Raw genomic sequence first — 16729 nt, 5'->3', positions numbered from 1 at the left:
GACGTCTAAGAGTCACTTAGACAGGCTCGCTACACTTTAATGGCAGCCACCTCCTGGTTCACCAACTGTGAATGCCGGAATACTTGCATGTTAGGGTTATGCTTTAAGCATAACACATGCATATTAAGACAACACCTGGGAATCTTACATCCTGTGATTTTTACAAAGCTTTTTCTCTGCAGAAAAAGCCAACTGCCTAGTTTAAACTTATAAATAACAAGTCCTTACATGTAAAATTAGAACAATTTAAGTTTTAAGACATTTAAGCTAATTTCCCAATAATTTAACTCTTTCATTGCCTGACGTGGCTCTTCTTGGGTTAAACTCTGATCAAATCCTTCTGTCAAATACCAACATGTAGACACATACCTCTTCCAGCTGTCCCGAAGAAACTGGATTATCTTCATAAGCAGGAAACTGACAACCTGCTTTGCAACCACAAAAATTATTAATTTCTTCCTCGCATTGTGCCATTATTTTACAATTTGCTTCTGAGCTTTCTAAATCTATTTCCAGGGACTCATTCATGCTACATTCCAAACACTGATTTTGCTTTCCTACTGACAGAATCCCAGTTGATTCTTCCTGGGAATCTAGTGATGTCTGAGCACTCTTTTCCATCCCAGATTTTTTTAACCTGGGAAGGAATTTTCCAGACTCAAGCTCTGATTTTCCATAGTAATGGCCTTCTTTCTCTGCATCTTCCTCCAGAGGTTTGAGATCTGCCTGCGGATCTTCAAATATATCAACTTGAGAAGGAATGGGAATATTTGCTTCATCTTTCTCAGATTCAAATTCTGACTCGCTTCCTCCTCCTGGGGACAGTTCGGATGCAGAAATTGGGCGAAAGTGAGTCCTAGGAGAGATCCGAATAGCCCTGTATTGTGTTCTGTCAACACCGCATATCCTGGGGTGAAGCACTTCACTGTCTGAATCAGAACAGAGAATTGATTTCGGTTTAAAACTGGGGCTGAAAGACGCAATCCCTTCAGGTTCAAATGAGCATTCTACATGAAGAACTTGTGAAAATGGATTGCTTACGTCAAAGGAAGAAAATGAGTATTCAAGCCCAGGATCTTCGACTTGAAAGTTGCCACAAGCTCCTAGGAAGTCTTCATGGAAGATAAAAGAAAATCCCTTATTTAATCCATTTTCCCCACTTTTTGGCTGATCATTCTGTTCAAATGACACAAAGGGTTTCCATAACTGCCTGTGCCCAGGGGCAAAGCTGTTTCCTGGGGTCATGAAGACATCGGTGCCAGCTATTGTCACTACATCAGAAGCTGCACACTGCAACAGGCTTCCTCTTGTGTGACTAGGTGGTACGACTGCCCATTCCCCATCACTGTTAAAGGTTTTGAGTTCTCCGTAAACTCCTCCAAGAATGAATGTGTTCTCTTTATCTTGGGCTACATCCCAGGGTTTAGAGGGTGTTGTATAATCACCACCATCGACGTTTGATAGCTCACTAGAAGCAAATGCCCTTTTCTCCAGGCTCTCTTTCTGTCCCTCCCACAGATGGTACTCTGACCTTCGCACAGCCTTATCAGGCTCCTGGAGGGTCTCCAGTTCAGCTTCAGCATCTAGACAGCAGCAGTAGTTATTTACATCAGCCGAAAACAACTCGGCATCAGTTCTTTCTATTTCTACTGTAGCCACAGAATTTGTGTCTGCCATCTTTGTCCAAATGTCTTTAATAACCCCTGAGCTGTAGCCATCTCCATGTGGATTTTCATTATGTACTTGCGTAGTTTCAAAGTTTTTGTTTTCTGTTTTTTGTTCTAGCTGAATACCACAGACAGATTCTAGTTTAGATGTTTTTTTGAAGACTAATGTAGGAATCTCACCTAAAGTTCTATTGTTTTGCTGGCAAGTTTCATCTTGCAAAAAATCTAGAAGTTCTTCATCTACGTAATTTGACGAGACTCTAGGAACTACATAATTAATATCTTCGGCATTAAACTGTGTGGATTCTTCAAACTGAATATTTAATGTTTCATTGTCTGAACGTGTTTCTTCTGAATGGGACCATGGACTACAAGTTCTTGTTGAAAGATTAGAACAGTGTTCATTTTCTTCAAAGGCACTATTTTTGGTCCATATTAGCAATCTAGACTGTGTTTTCCCAAGCATATTAGCACTAGAATCTGTATTTTCATTTCCCAAGTTGAGTGTTTCAAAAGAAAATGGTAAAACAGAATTACTGCATTGCACTTCAAACACTGAAAAACAAGAGTTTATACCAGATCCTTCATTAATATCTGAAAAGAGCTCTTGATTGCCAGCAAGCAGGTGTGAATTAAGCACTGTGCTGTCTAAGATGGGAGAGAGTCTAACTGGAGAGTCTCCTCCAAAACTCTCCCCATCAGCATCACCGGAACTGGATGAACAGCACTCCCAAAACTGAGCCAGATTGCCAAGGTCCTGCAGGAATAAGCCCTCAGCACCCACGGAGCTGGTAGAATCTGTCCATATTGCACGTTCCCCTTGCAACTCCATACCATCTAACACTATGCAACATTCTGCCTCAAAATCTGTGTTCTCTTTGCTTTTTTGTCGAATCATATTCAAAATCCGACTTTCTCCTTGCATTGTTTCTGAGGCACCAGGATCCAACATGGATTGATCAATATCCACTTCATAGAAGTGCGTTAATTCTGATAGATGAATATCATCCAGGTATTTATTGTCCTCTGGTAGAGAACATAATGAGGTCCCAGTGAGGTCAATATCCTCATTTATAACTGCAGGCATTTCTACAAAATGACCATCAATGAAAGTACCTGCTGCGAGGTATGTTTTATGAAGATTATTGTTGCTGATACAAAGACCATGTACTGATTCAGACAATTCTTCCACTGCCTCTGATGTCAGATCACTTGTATCTTGTCTGTTTCGGTATGTGGTCTCTAGTTTACTTTTTCTGCTCAGAGGAACAAAATATTCAGCAATGGGCTCGGTGTACCACAAGGGTTCCTCTTTGTATTCTGTGTCGTTTCTGTTCTCCATGTGTAGGTCTTTCCCTTCAGTGCTCCCAGGATCTTTTCTCCCTACTTCTTTTAAAGGTCTCTTACCCCGCTTGCACAGCTGTTTGACAGAACCACTGCTGCTACTGCTACTGCTTCCAGTATGAACGTTTCTTTCAGCCTTTTCACCATGCCTCAGTGAAAGCCTGCTTTGCCCATTCCGCCCTTTTTTGTTTCGAATCTCTCGTGCCTTGTGTCTTACTTTAACATACTTCATGGATGCTTTTAATTCTCCCTGATTCCCACTGGAACTTGAGCCTGCTTCACTGGAGCCAGAAGACCACGAGCGAGGGCGAATCTTTCCTTCAGGTTTATGCCGGATCTGCTTTTTGTACAAGGCAGGCTTTTCTTCAATTGTGCCATTACTAAATTTGTTTTCTTTCTCATTTTTGCTTTTGCTCTGGGTTTTCTCATGCACAGTGGTGGGTACTTCACTGCTTCTTTCCTTGGTGACTTCACTTTCACTGTTGCAGTCCTTAGGAGAGGAAGTATCTGTGCTAGCTGGTGGGGCTGTGGATGATGATGAAGAGCTAGAGTAAGAACAGACTTTAGACTTGTTCCACACAGTCATGATTTCTTGCAGGCAAACTGGTTTCTCAGAAAGTGGTGGAAATGCTTCATAGTACCTGAAAAAGAGTAAAGAGTTCAAAAAATGACTATGCAGATTTTTTAGATACAGTAAAACAACATTACCAACCGGATGAATGGGATACTTCATTTTAGTAGTGTCAACAGTCACATCATCCAAGAATCATTCACATTACAATAATTACAAAGCATATATTTTTATACAGTCAAGTACAAAACTAGTCCCATTAGTCCCATGCATCAAGCACCATTTTGCTCAGCACTGTGATAAGCACTGTAAGAATACTAAGAAAATATGTAAGATGCCAGCTTTTATCTTCAAAGTTTGCATCGTAATTAAGAAGTGAAAAAGGGCAAAGTGTAGTAGAAGGAATGTAGTCTCTTCAGTCAGCAGAGACTGAACTGAAGTCTCAGCTAAGTCACTCCTGCTTGCAACTTTAAGCTCATTATTGGCTGCTCTGGACTGTTTCCTCAACTGCAAAATGGTGATCATATGACTTACTTCCCAAAGTTGCTGTGAGCACTGAAAATATATGCAGATGAAAAGCTTGACAGCAAATCAGTCAACAGTATGAGCTCTAAAGCCATGTTCTCTGAGGTCAAATCCTGGCTCTGCCTACTTCCTAGCTGTGTCACCTTAGGCATGTTACTTAACCTCTCCAGAGCTCAGTGTCCTCACCTACAAGATAGAGCTAGTAATATTTACCTCACAGAGTTGTGAGGAGTAAAGGAATTAATGTGCAAAATGAGTCAGAACAGCACCTTCTTAAGGAACCGCTAGCATACTGCCTGGCATTTAAGCAGGCCCTCACAAATGGCAGGAATAACCACATTCAAGTATTCAAAAAGGGGATGCTGGTGAGGCCTAGAACAATTAGACAAAATGGGCCACAACTGAGCCTTGAAATTCCAGATTTATTTCACAAATTTAGTGAAATTCCACAAGTTTGGTGAGTACTACTTGTGAGGCCTGAGACCCTGTGTGAGGACATGAAGACACACATTATGCTCATGGAATGTAAAACTAATTAGAGCAGAGATTACTAGAAATGCGGGGTAGGAAAACCAGGGAGGCTGGTTTCAGTGGGCTTGAAAACGAGAAAGTGGTTTTGATTTTCTAGGAAACTGGGAGCCACTGATGATTTCAGAGCAGAACAGACTGCAAAAGGAAGAATTTAAACTCAACACTGGCTGTGGAGGAGGGGACAGTGTTCAAGGTCACAAATGAAGTGGTAAAAGGCCATCTTTTCCAAGGGCCTGAACTTGATTCTCTTGCTCAGTCTATGTCAGAGTTGACCAACAGAAATATATTTTGAGCTTCATACATAATTTTAAGTGTTCTAGCAGTCACATTAAAAACGTAAGAATGGGTGACATCCACTTCAGTAATATATTTTATTTAACTCCTGATATTGTCATTTCAACATGTAATCAATATTTTAACATGTTTAATCCTTTACATTCTTTTTTATATTAAGCCTTTGAAATCCAATGAGAATTTACACTGACGGCACATCACAGTTTGAGCCAGCCACATTTCAAGTGCTCAGTAGTCATACGTGGCTTGCAGCTACTGTGCTGGACGATACAGGTTTATGCAAACCAATGAAATGTTGTTTTTTCTTAGGTTTCAGAGGTTCAGAAAATTAAAATAAAATGTATAATAAGGAAGCCTGCTTGTAATGCAGATTATTTGAAGAGCAGGTTTGGCAGGTCAAGGGTTTGCCTATGTTCCCTTTGCAGTAAAAAGTGGGAACTCAGTGTTCTTGCTTGCAAACATGGATAATCATTTCTTTATTTCTTTTCTCTCTTTTTTTTTTTTAAGTAAGACAGTCTCGCTCTGTCACCCATGCTGGAGTGCAATGGCACAATCTTAGCTCACTGAAACCTCTGCCTCCCGGGTTCCAGCAATTCTCCTGCCTCAGCCTCCTGAGTAGCTGGGATTACAGGCACGCACCACCACACTTGGCTAATTTTGTATTTTTGAGACAGGGTTTCACCATGTTGACCAGGCTGATCTCAAACTCCTGACCTCAGGTGATCCACCCGCCCTGACCTCCCAAAGTGTTGGGATTACAGGCATGAACCACTGCACCAGGCCGATAATCATAATTTCTTACAGCTGTCTCAAAGGGCTGTACATGCATAGACTTAGCAAACAATAACCTTCTTTGTTTTACTCATTCATTTCACAAATATTTACTGAATATGCACACCAAGGACAGAACCATCTTACTCTCTTTTGAATTCTCAGTGTCAAGCAAATAAGTGCTGGATAAATGTTTCTTAAATTATACACAATGAAACTAAACAAGATGACAAACAAAAAAATGGAAACCATGTAGCAGTTATTCATTTGATTTTAACAAATGCACACTTTATTACTGAATACAATCTTACATACATTTCCACTTGATCCTTTGCTGGAGGGGATAATTCTGCCTCTGGAGAGGGAGACCCCTCTAACTTTTTGTGAATCTTCTCTTCTGTTATGAAACAAAAAGTCAGAGAAATTCGTCTTATATCTAGTTAATAAATGCCCATGTTTTTTCAAAGTTTCTCAACTAATTTTAATAAGAATACTCATGCTTAAAATGCAGGCTCTATACCAATCTGTCTTTTTTATAAAAATCTATTTTTTCAGTGTGTCAGAGGGAATTCTCTGATTAAACCACATTAGCATTAGGCCAAGAGGTGAGAGTTGTTCATCTCATCACTGATGCAGTGCTCTAGAGGCACTTAATTAAGAGACTGAAGTCCCCTGTGAACTTATTAATTAGACCAGAAGGACAGAACATCTGTTTAGATTCCAAAAATATTTTCCCACAAAATTCTATACTCATAGACTTTACACTGACTCATCTTGACTAAAACTAATCCACAAAGAATATTCTTTATTACAATTTGCTCTATTACTTAACATGCAGGTGAGCAAGAGCTATTTCAACTAAAATAGGAAAAAGGGCTATCCCTTTAGGTGAGCCTACGATACTGCCTTCGTTTACAAATAAACTGTGCCCTTTAAGAGGGAGGCTCAAGGCTTCGTGTGCAGCGAAAGGACCACGAAGAGGGCAAGGAAACAAAGATCCTTATTCTTAATATGAAGGCCTCATTCTTAGGGACTGTAGAAAAAGTATGAGGAGGGTTCATATATCAAAATGACTAAATAAGCTTGCCAAGTCTGTGTTTCCAAAAAAGTTGAGTCAAAACTAAGTCCCTTCCAAACCTGAAGTAATTCGTGTCAACGTCTTTAGCGGTCTTAACATTAATAGGCAAGGAAAGAGAAAATATTGTTCCTGATCTCTGAGCTTCAACTTGAAGACAAAAAAAAAAAAAAAAAGAAAAAGAACAAAAACCCACGAAGTGTTTCCTCTCTCTGAGAGCCCCTGTGGACTAAGTCCCTCCCTTGGTCGCAGGAATCTGTGTGACTGCTGGGACTCACACAAGCCACTAACAGAGCTGCAGATGGAGCATGATGCTGGCCTAGTGACACATACTAAACACAAACACTTTGTTCTTGTTGTTTTCTCTTCAGATCAATTCTAAGATTCTCCCCAATCCAGATTCCTCAGGGACCTAATCCTGGCATGTGTGTACACAGTGCTTTTGACCTCACCTTGCTTACTCTGAAGGTCTTTCAGTCTGGAGCAAAGCTCCTCCACTAAAGTCTCGATACCAGAGCTCTGCATGACAACAAAAGACACATTAGGTTACAGTCAGGTATGTAAAAAGCAGGTTATTTGTATATTTTTGTTTAAATACACAGCTTTTACAAATCACCCATGTTCCAAAATATATTACCAATATTTAAATGTATGCTAGAGTTTAAAAATTATTAGGTTTGGAGATACAAATTAGCATATATGCTTGTTACTAATAAAGCATATTAAATAAAACTCAGTAATAAAATGTGAATATATTCATGTGATTCCCAGAATAGCTTGTTTTCCAAAGGTGTGTCATCTTGTTCACGAGGCATATTTAAGGGCCTAAATGTCCATCATATGACCAAAAGTCAGTCCCATCAAAAATAATATTAAATATTTATATGAGCAAGGTCTTGTACGAGACTTAAATGAAAATCACAAAACTTCATCTTAGTTCTCTAGGAGCTCAAACTCTGAAAAAAACAAGATGATTTTTTTTTCTATTTTAAAGAAACATGAACACATGATTGCAAGAACAACAAAAGTCCAGAAAACTAAGCCAATGTTGCGAGTGTGAAAGCTTTGTCTTCCTTTCAGCATCTGGACCGATTATCAACTTCTATACAAAGCCTGGGAATTCAAAATTTAAGGAGAGTGCATAGAAGAGTCTAGAATTGAGAGGGTAAAAATAAGAGTTAACCTTTAAAGAAAAATCAGTGTTGAAAACAGGCACAAGCAAATAATCTCCCATGTAGACTTTAAGATTCTCAATTTGTCATAGGAATAAATTTTTTTCTTTTACAATGGACAAAAAAGTGAACGCATTTCTCACTGATTTACCCAGTGACCAAAGTCCTATTTAAACTGGAATCAAGTCTTTTTTGGTGGACATAACCCAAACTGATGCACACGACAGAGTTCTGCTAAGCCAGTGTCCTCACTAGGCCTTTAAGGGCTAAAAATAGAACTTTACCCCATTCACTTAACTCAAAATGACTCAGCACAAATATTAAAGATATCCTAAATAAGAAATCCCCCAGTAACACAGTTTGAGTAGTAAGAAACAGATTACGATGAAAACGGTTAATTACAAACATCCAGAGTTACATTCTGTCCACATCATACCACAGCTTTTAAAAGGAAGACAGAAAAATATGCCAGACAAGAGCTGCTCTTTCCTTTAAAAACACTCTTGGAAAGCATGGCAGATATCAGTCATAAACACCGCTCAACCACACAGTTCCACCAGAAAGCATCTGCTTACCATAATGCTCAAGGTGTGACAAGGACGGCAATTATATTCCATTTCCTTCACGTCGTGAAACCAACACCAGTGTCAGCTGACACACTGCATACTGTTCTGTACAGCAAGCCTATGTCACTAGGTTTTGAAACTTAGGGCTAGTCTCTAATGCAGAAGAACACTGAACCTCTAGGGATCACTTATTAAACATCTTCCAATACTCTAACATGGGGTCCTATTTAATCAGAATGGTCATTACAACCTAGTGACTACGTATTTTTTCATGCTTTGTCTTAGAAATTATTTACATATATACACATATATTTATTAATATATGAGTAAATATGCATACTATATATGTGATATATATATTTGCTGTCATATATAAACATACGTTTTTTTGCTTTCACGTGTAAACAGCAAAATAAACTAAGATCCTACTCCTTACTCTGTGTGTAAAAGCAAGCTCTATCAACCACATTTTTGTGTTACTTTCTTAACTATCTGTAGCATCTTATATATTTTTTAAAAATTGTCCAGGTGCAGTGGCTCATGCCTGTAATCCCAGCACTTTGGGAGGTCAAGGCAGGCCGATCACTTGAGGTCAGGAATTAAGGACTAGCCTGGCAAACATAGTAAAACCCCATCTCAACTAAAAATACAAAAAACTAGCTGGGTGTGGTGGCAGGCACCTGTAATCCCAGCTACTTGGGAGGCTGAGGCAGGATAATTGCTTGAACCCAGGAAGCAAAGGTTGCAATGACCTGAGGTCACGCCACGGCACTCCAGCCTGGGGGACAGAGCAAGATTCCATCTTTAAAAGAAAAAAGATCATGAGAACCCTGGGTCACCATCACAGCACGGTGGGAAGCACAGAGGCACAGCAGCAGCTGTCATCACCCTTTGTTGTCTCCTGGCAGGTGTTCCAAAGTGTCAATTTACAGCTTTAATGAGAAATTTCTATTCACTTTCCTAATTATTATATAAACCATCAGAAAATATTAATAATCAGATTTCAGTAGTATATCATATCTATAAGGCCATTCATTAATATTTTGAGAGCCTATAGTATCTTTAAAAACAAAGCAAGATTAAGTTACATCTTATTAACAACTCTAAGGGAACACAAGCTATAAGTGAAAAAAAATGCTACCACTCCACCACTGAACTCACAAATTGCTTTTCCTAACTGTAAAATGCATAATACACACCTACCTTCCAGTATCCAACACATGTAAAAACACTGCAAACCTAAGAGCACTCTGAAATCCAAATTATGTACTCCAAATCTGCAAAGGGGTGAGCCACACACAGACACTGGCAAGTTTCAGGACACGCTCAGTGAGCAACCTTCAGAATACACGGCCGGCCATCCACTAGTTTACCACTAACTTGCTCCTTCACTCACCCAGTGAACAAATGGTTATAAGGACCCCTGCCCTCCCGAGATTTACATGATAATCACTCTAATTTCTCTGAGAAGAGGACTGAGTGGAATGTATTTGGGTTTGCAGTTGTGCGGGCCTGCAATTCTTGCCCTGTTACATTCACTGGACAGCAAAGGGCACATGTGCCACTTCCTCTCTCCAAACCCAGGAACGCCACCACTTCCTTCCCAAGATTCAGCAAGATAAACATGACACATGTGAGGCACCCAGAGTCCCTGTCACTTTACTCACTTAAATATTGGTGTCACTTCTAGATTTTGTAAGTCTTTAATTTTCTACAATCTCGTTTTTTGATTCATCACTTCAAAAATGGCTTTAATTTTTGCTCTGACTTGATTTTGAGGTTGCAGGAGTAAAAAGATAAGCTGATGCATACCACCAGAACCCTTCTGGATTCTCCCTGGACTTCACAGCCTGCTCCTTCTCACTCTGACCAACACTAGGTCCTTGCCACTGCTACACTCTCTGCTCCTGGCTGTGGGGTGGCGCTGAAGAGTTACACGATGACGGAGACTGAGTCCCGGTCAAACAGAGCAACTGGCGTCCCATTACTTCACTTCACGAGAGTCTTATGTATTCCCTGACAAATTCCAATCACTTCCCATCCCTATGACATTTCCAGTATTTCTCCATCTTCTCCATACTTCCCATCCTTTTAAATTTGGACCTTCGCTATTAAGTATAAAGTAAACAAGGGCAATCTGACTGAATCTGCCTCATCTCTCCTTTCCATACTCAGAGGTTTCCGTGCCATATTAATCATCTTGCAGGCTTATCTTTTATGGAGAATTCATTTAGACTGGATATTCCCTAAATGCCAAACAGGTGCTGCCATAGTGTGATTACTAACCTACATGATACTCAGTGTCACTTAACTGCCTGTTCCATTTGCACATAGCTCAATGGAGTCAAAAAGGTCTGGTTCTAAATTTCACCCGAGGGTTAACCACATGACCCTACGAAAATCATTTACCTATCAAAGCCTCAGTTTCAACATCTAGAAACGGGTGCTAGTATTATAGACACATATCCTAAGAGCTACCTACTGGATTCCTGTACTGGTCCCCTAATTTCTTCTGTCTCCTGTTTATTCATCTTTTGTTATACTTTCTGGAAGATTTCCGTCTTCCAAACGGTCTACTGAGTTTTTTATTTCTATTATCATGGTTATAATTTTTAAGATATCATCTCGTCCCTCAAATATTTCTTCTTTACAGCAACTTCTTCCTCATCAAGAAATCCTCCCCACATTTTTATTTTGAGACAGAGTCTAGCTCTGTCACCCAGGTTCGAGTGCAGGGGTGCGATCTCAGCTCCCTGCAACATCCACCTCCCGGGTTCAAGTGATTCTCCTGCCTCAGCCCCCCAAGCAGCTGGGATTACAGGCACCCACCACCACACCCAGCTAATTTTTGTATTTGTAGGAGAGATGGGGTTTCACTACGTTGACCAGGCTGGTCTTGAACTCCTGACCTCGTAATCCATCTGCTTCAGCCTCCCAAAGTGCGGGGATTACAAGTGTGAGCCACAGCACCCGGCCACTCCTCCAACTTCTATCTTTGGAATATAAACCTATTTGTCAGCCAGGCAGCAGAAAGAGAAGGGGGAATCAGTCCCCAGTTTTCATTATGGTGTCTCATACTCTCCTGCAGGGGTGTCTGGTATCCCAAAGTCCAGAACCTGTATACTTAATCTCTCCAGAAAGTAACTGTCAGAGGAAAGGCTGTTACTCTGGTACCCTCAATGAATTGTGCATCCCAGCACTTGCTCCTAGGTTTGGCCCCTCCCACAGTGACTGGCTTTCACAATAAGATGTTGCCGAGTGTGACAGATGCTCTCTTGGAATGCTACCTTCTGGGTGTTCTCCATCTGCCATGTAGGGAGAGGTCACAGCTCCCAGCCATGCTTGCTGAAGCACCAGTCACATGAGAAGAGCAATCCTGGATGTTTCAATTCCACCTGCTATCTGATTGCAGCTGTACAGACTCCAAGCAAGAACAGCAGAAGAACCTCCCAGTTGAGCCCTACCTAAGTCACAGAATTGTGAGTAAATAAAATAGTTGTTGCAAGCCACTAAGTTTCGGGGTACTTAGTCATGCAGCAGTAACTGAAGCAAAGGCTTTCAAACACTCCTATTTTCAGCCCAACCCTGCACACAGAGCTCTTTTTCAGTTTTTAGATCTTAGTCTTTAGTTTTAAAGCAGAGTTGGAAGAAAGTGATAAGAAACCCAACTAGATACTGATAGAATGACTACTGGCCATCATAGTAATCAGTGTTACTGGAAAGCAACGGATCAATTCCACACTTTAATAACTAAAGTTTTAAAAACCCTTTTAAAATTTAGAACGAAGTTAATGTTAAGCAAATAAACAAGAGTACCAAGTAAGATGACTGAAGATATATACCAGGGTTCACAGACTCATGCCTTCAATAGCCACAGAAGTAATACAAAGTTAAAAAAAAAGGCAACTCCCCCAAAGAAAAAGTTGTTTCTGCCAAGGCCCTTGTATGTGAGCTGTAATTCCCATGCCTGAACACTGAAGAGTCTACAAAAATTGGTCTGCCTCTAGCTCTCAAGCACATATGCTCTCTAGAAAATGATACAGAGTAGGAGAGAAGTATCCTATGGACAAATATCTTCAAACATGATCTAGGGCACAGTATGTATTCTTCAGAATGCTAGAGAAAAGGAAGTTAAAATCTGCAACAAAAAGAATACAACCTGTTATAAATAATGATTGAATGACATGATCAATCAAGGCTTAGAAAAAGGTAAACCGACTCTTTAGCAGGATGTATCATAAAGGGAACATGATCTGGACTCATGAGACCTGCTGCACTGTGTGAAGCTGGACAAGTTATTTAACTTCTCTGAGTCTCTATTTCAAAAAAGGAAAATACTTCAACTTGAATTAAGTCTTTCAATTTTCCCAGTTCATTATAGCATCTTGCTGATTTAGGCACACTCCTCCCTGCCTTTTTTTTAATTTTTGAGATAGGATTTTGCTCTGTCACCCAGGTTGGAGTGCAGGATGCAATCACAGCTCACCACATCCTTGACCTCCTGGGCTCATGTGATGCTCCCACCTTCTCAGCCTCCCAAGTAGCTGGGATTCAGGCATGTGCCACCATACCTTTTCTTTTCTTCTTTCTTTCTTTCCTTTTTTCTTCCTTTCTTTTTTTTCCCCCAATAGAGATACGGTTTCTGCAAAACCCCATCTCAAACTGGTCTCAAACTCCCAGGCTCAAGCAATCCACCTGCCTCAGGCCCTCAAAGTGCTGCTGGAATTACAGGCATGAGCCATCGTGCCCAGGCAAAGACTATTTTTTATTATTGCAAAAAAAAAAAAAAAAAGTCCTATTTCTTACTTTCATATGGAAATGGTAGTTTCTTTTCCCTTTGGATAGCTAACAAATAAACTTTCTGAAGATTTGGGTACAGAAGCTCAGAAAGCTATTAGTTGAATGTCTGGATACTGTTTGTTTTGCCTCATGGTTCAGTTAAGAAGAACAGTCAGAACTTAGACCAGTGATTTTTAATCTAGGAGGCATGAACTCTTAAGGAGGCCACTAATGAGCATGTAACAAAGTAATTCATACAAGAAAAGTTTAAGTCGAGCATCTGGTTAAGGTCCATAGCTTTCACCAAATACTCCAGTCTGTAAAGCTGTAACAGTTAAAAAAAAAAAAAGACTTTGATCTAGTAATGTGATGCCTAAGCATATATGCAAGAAAAGCACAAGGATACGTGTATAAGAATATTCCTTTCTACATTCTTTTTTTCTGAGACGGAGTTTCAGTCTTATTGCCCAGACTGGAGTGCAATGGCGCAATTTCACTGCAACTTCGCCTCCCAGTTTCAAGCAATTCTCCTGCCTCAGCCTCCCAAGTAACTGGGATTACAGGTGCCCACCACCACACCCGGCTAATTTGTTTTATTTTTAGTAGAGACAGGGTTTCACCATGTTGGCCCAGGCTGGTCTTGAACTCCTGACTTCATGATCTATCTGCCTTGGCTTCCCAAAGTGCTGGGATTACAAGCGTGAGCCACTGCGCCTGGCCTCCTTTCTACATTCTTTATAACAGCCCAAAATGGGAAGCAACTGAAAGGTCCATTACCAGAAGAATAATAAAGAGTTATATAGTTCACAATGGACAACTGTTTAGGAATGAAGACATTATAAATCATGTTATCAATATAGATAAAAATTTAAAACTTTTAACTGAAAAGTTATAAAAATATACACAGTGGGCCGGGCGCGGTGGCTCACGCCTGTAATCCCAGCACTTTGGGATTTACGAGGCGGGTGGATCACAAGGTCAAGAGATTGAGACCATCCAGGTCAACATGGTGAAATCCTGTCTCTACCAGAAATACAAAAAATTAGCTGGGCATGGTGGCGCGTGCCTGTAATCCCAGCTACTCAGGAGGCTGAGGCAGGAGAATTGCCTGAGCCCAGGAGGCGGAGGTTGTGGTGAGCCGAGATTGCGCCATTGCACTCCAGCCTGGGTAACCAGAGCGAAACTCCGTGTCAAAAAAAAAAAATACACAGTATGGTAAAATTTATAGAAAGTTTAAGAACATGAAAAATCATGCTAGGGGTATTGTATATACCTTCAAACAATATTTAGTAAATATATGAAAATAAGCATGGGCAAGACAAACACCAAGCTGGGTATAGTGGTAACCTGACAGGGACGACAAGGAAAGTCAGGAGGAAAGGGAACATGGGTCTCCAGCTGTGCTCCAAACACCTGGCTTCCTCAGCTTCAGCCGACACATGGGGATTCACTGTGCCATTCTTTAGTCCTTTCTGCTCCTCAAACTCTCATGTTTTCGTACCCTGGCCCCTGACACCACTCGTACCTATTTTATAGCGCCTCACTCTCAAATGTTTAGAGCAGCCCCTTCCACTTCTGTGTCTGTTCTCATATTCTCACTTTTCAACATTTGAAAGATCAGAAAATTTCCTGTAAAAAAAACTTCCAATTTTCTACCTTTTCTAAAAAGAGATCAGAAGATCTGGGCTAGATAAACAAAAATAAAATCGTCTATTTCTTGCCCACTCCTCACAAACCACTCTGCCTCACCAACCCTAGATATGCATATTCAGTTTATTCAGCTGCCTGTTCAAAAATCTTCACTTAGCTTTCCCTAGGGAGCATCTCATATGTTAATCTTTATTCGTAACACAAAAATGTTCCTTCCCTAGGTTCTTTTTCCTTAGTAAATGAAAATTACTTTTTTTTTTTTTTTTTGGAGACAGAGTCTCACTCGGTCACCTGGGCTGGAGTACAGTGACATGATCTTAGCTCCATCTCCCGGGTTCAAGCGATTCTCCCACCTCAGCCTCCCAAGCAGCTAAGACTATAAGCATGCACCACCACACCCAGCTAATTTTTTGTTTCTTTGTTTTGAGACAGAGTCTTGCTCTGTTGCCCAGGCTGGAGTGCCATGACTCCATCTCAGCTCAGTTGCAATCTCTGCCTCTTGGGTTCAAGCGATTCTCCTGTCTTAGCCTCCCGAGTAGCTGGGATTACAGGCGTGGGCCACCATGTCCAGCTAATTTTTGTATTTTTACTGGAGACAGGGTTTTGCCATGTTGGCCAGGCTGGTCTCAAACTCCTGACCTCAAGTGATCTTGAGGCCCACCTCCCAAAGTGCTGGAACTATAGGCATGGGCCACCACACCAGGTTGGGAATTACATTCTTGCAGTTGCTCAGATCAAGACCCTTGGCTGTCTTCTTTGTCTCCTCCCCTTATCTCTACCCCATATCCAATCCTGTCAGCTCCGCCTTCAAAAACAGATGCAGAATACCCAGCCATCTGCCCTCTCGACCCCCCGCAACTAACTGCATCTTGGCTGGGTGCTTGGAGTCTGCCCTCCCTCCAGCACAGCTCACTCACCCTGTTTAGTTAGTCTCAGTGCAGCAACCAGTGTGGTCTGATCAGCATCTGTTTGGCACTTAAGCCAGGTTGCATTAATCCTCTCCAAACCCTAACACTTCACCGCTGCTCAGGGGAAAAGCCCAAGTTCCTAGTATGGCCGGTAAGTTTCCTCAAATGCTCCAGCTCCAGCGCCATCTGTATACCCATAGAGATAGGACCTAGGCTTCCTCAGGCAGGACTGGCTGTGATAACAGAACAACTGTGAGCATTCTCAGCTTTAGTAACCACTGGCTTCTTCTCAGGGGGTTCTGGCCTGTAGAGAGAGCACAGCATCACTTCTTGCAATGCACATAATGCATTCAGATAGGCACCTCACACATTTTAAGCGCTCAGTAAATGTTATCATTGTACTGATGCTCTTAGTATTACCCAGAAAAGGTTAGGTTCAATAGTCCAAGTGTCAAGACACAGTATTTACTCATCCCTATATTGGATTGGTTCCAGGACCCCCTGAGGATACCAAAATCTGTGGATGTTCAAGTTCCTCATATAAAATGGCATAGTATTTGCATATAACCTACACATATCCTACTGTATATTTTAAATTATTTCTACATCACATGTGATACCTAATACAATGTAAGGGCCATGTATGCATTGTTATACTGTATTTTTTAGAGAACAGTGACAGGAAAAAGTCTATACATGTTCAGCACAGACACAACCATACATTTTTTTCCAAATATTTTTGATACGCTGTTGGTTAAATCCACAGATATAAAACTCATGGGTATGAAGGGCCAACTGTATATGTTCCAAATTAACCTTGAAGGTAAACACTGCCAGGAAATACTTTACATGTTTTTTACATATATCCCTGTACAG

At 40.8% G+C, this 16729-nt stretch overlaps 1 protein-coding gene across 16 annotated transcripts in view; it reads right to left on the bottom strand.

Moving 5' to 3' along the window:
- Positions 1 to 16729, bottom strand: part of KIAA0232 (KIAA0232 ortholog) — a 90904-nt gene that overhangs the window by 16467 nt on the left and 57708 nt on the right. For 12 of the 16 annotated variants that reach the window (XM_035294128.3, XM_078367564.1, XM_078367562.1 and 9 more), the window contains 3 exons: positions 7231 to 7297; positions 6019 to 6100; positions 370 to 3652 (listed from right to left, as the gene is read on the bottom strand). In XM_035294128.3, coding sequence (XP_035150019.1) covers positions 370 to 3652; positions 6019 to 6100; positions 7231 to 7297 — 3432 coding nt within the window. Of the gene's footprint in view, positions 1 to 369; positions 3653 to 6018; positions 6101 to 7230; positions 7298 to 8525; positions 8612 to 15862; positions 16158 to 16729 lie in introns of those variants that run through there. The other 4 variants (XM_008993629.5, XM_078367570.1, XM_078367566.1 and 1 more) reach the window with 2 other exon arrangements.

Source organism: Callithrix jacchus, chromosome 3 (genome assembly GCF_049354715.1).
Source record: "Callithrix jacchus isolate 240 chromosome 3, calJac240_pri, whole genome shotgun sequence".
NCBI lineage: Eukaryota > Metazoa > Chordata > Mammalia > Primates > Cebidae > Callithrix > Callithrix jacchus.
This window is presented reverse-complemented; position numbering and strand designations above follow the sequence as displayed.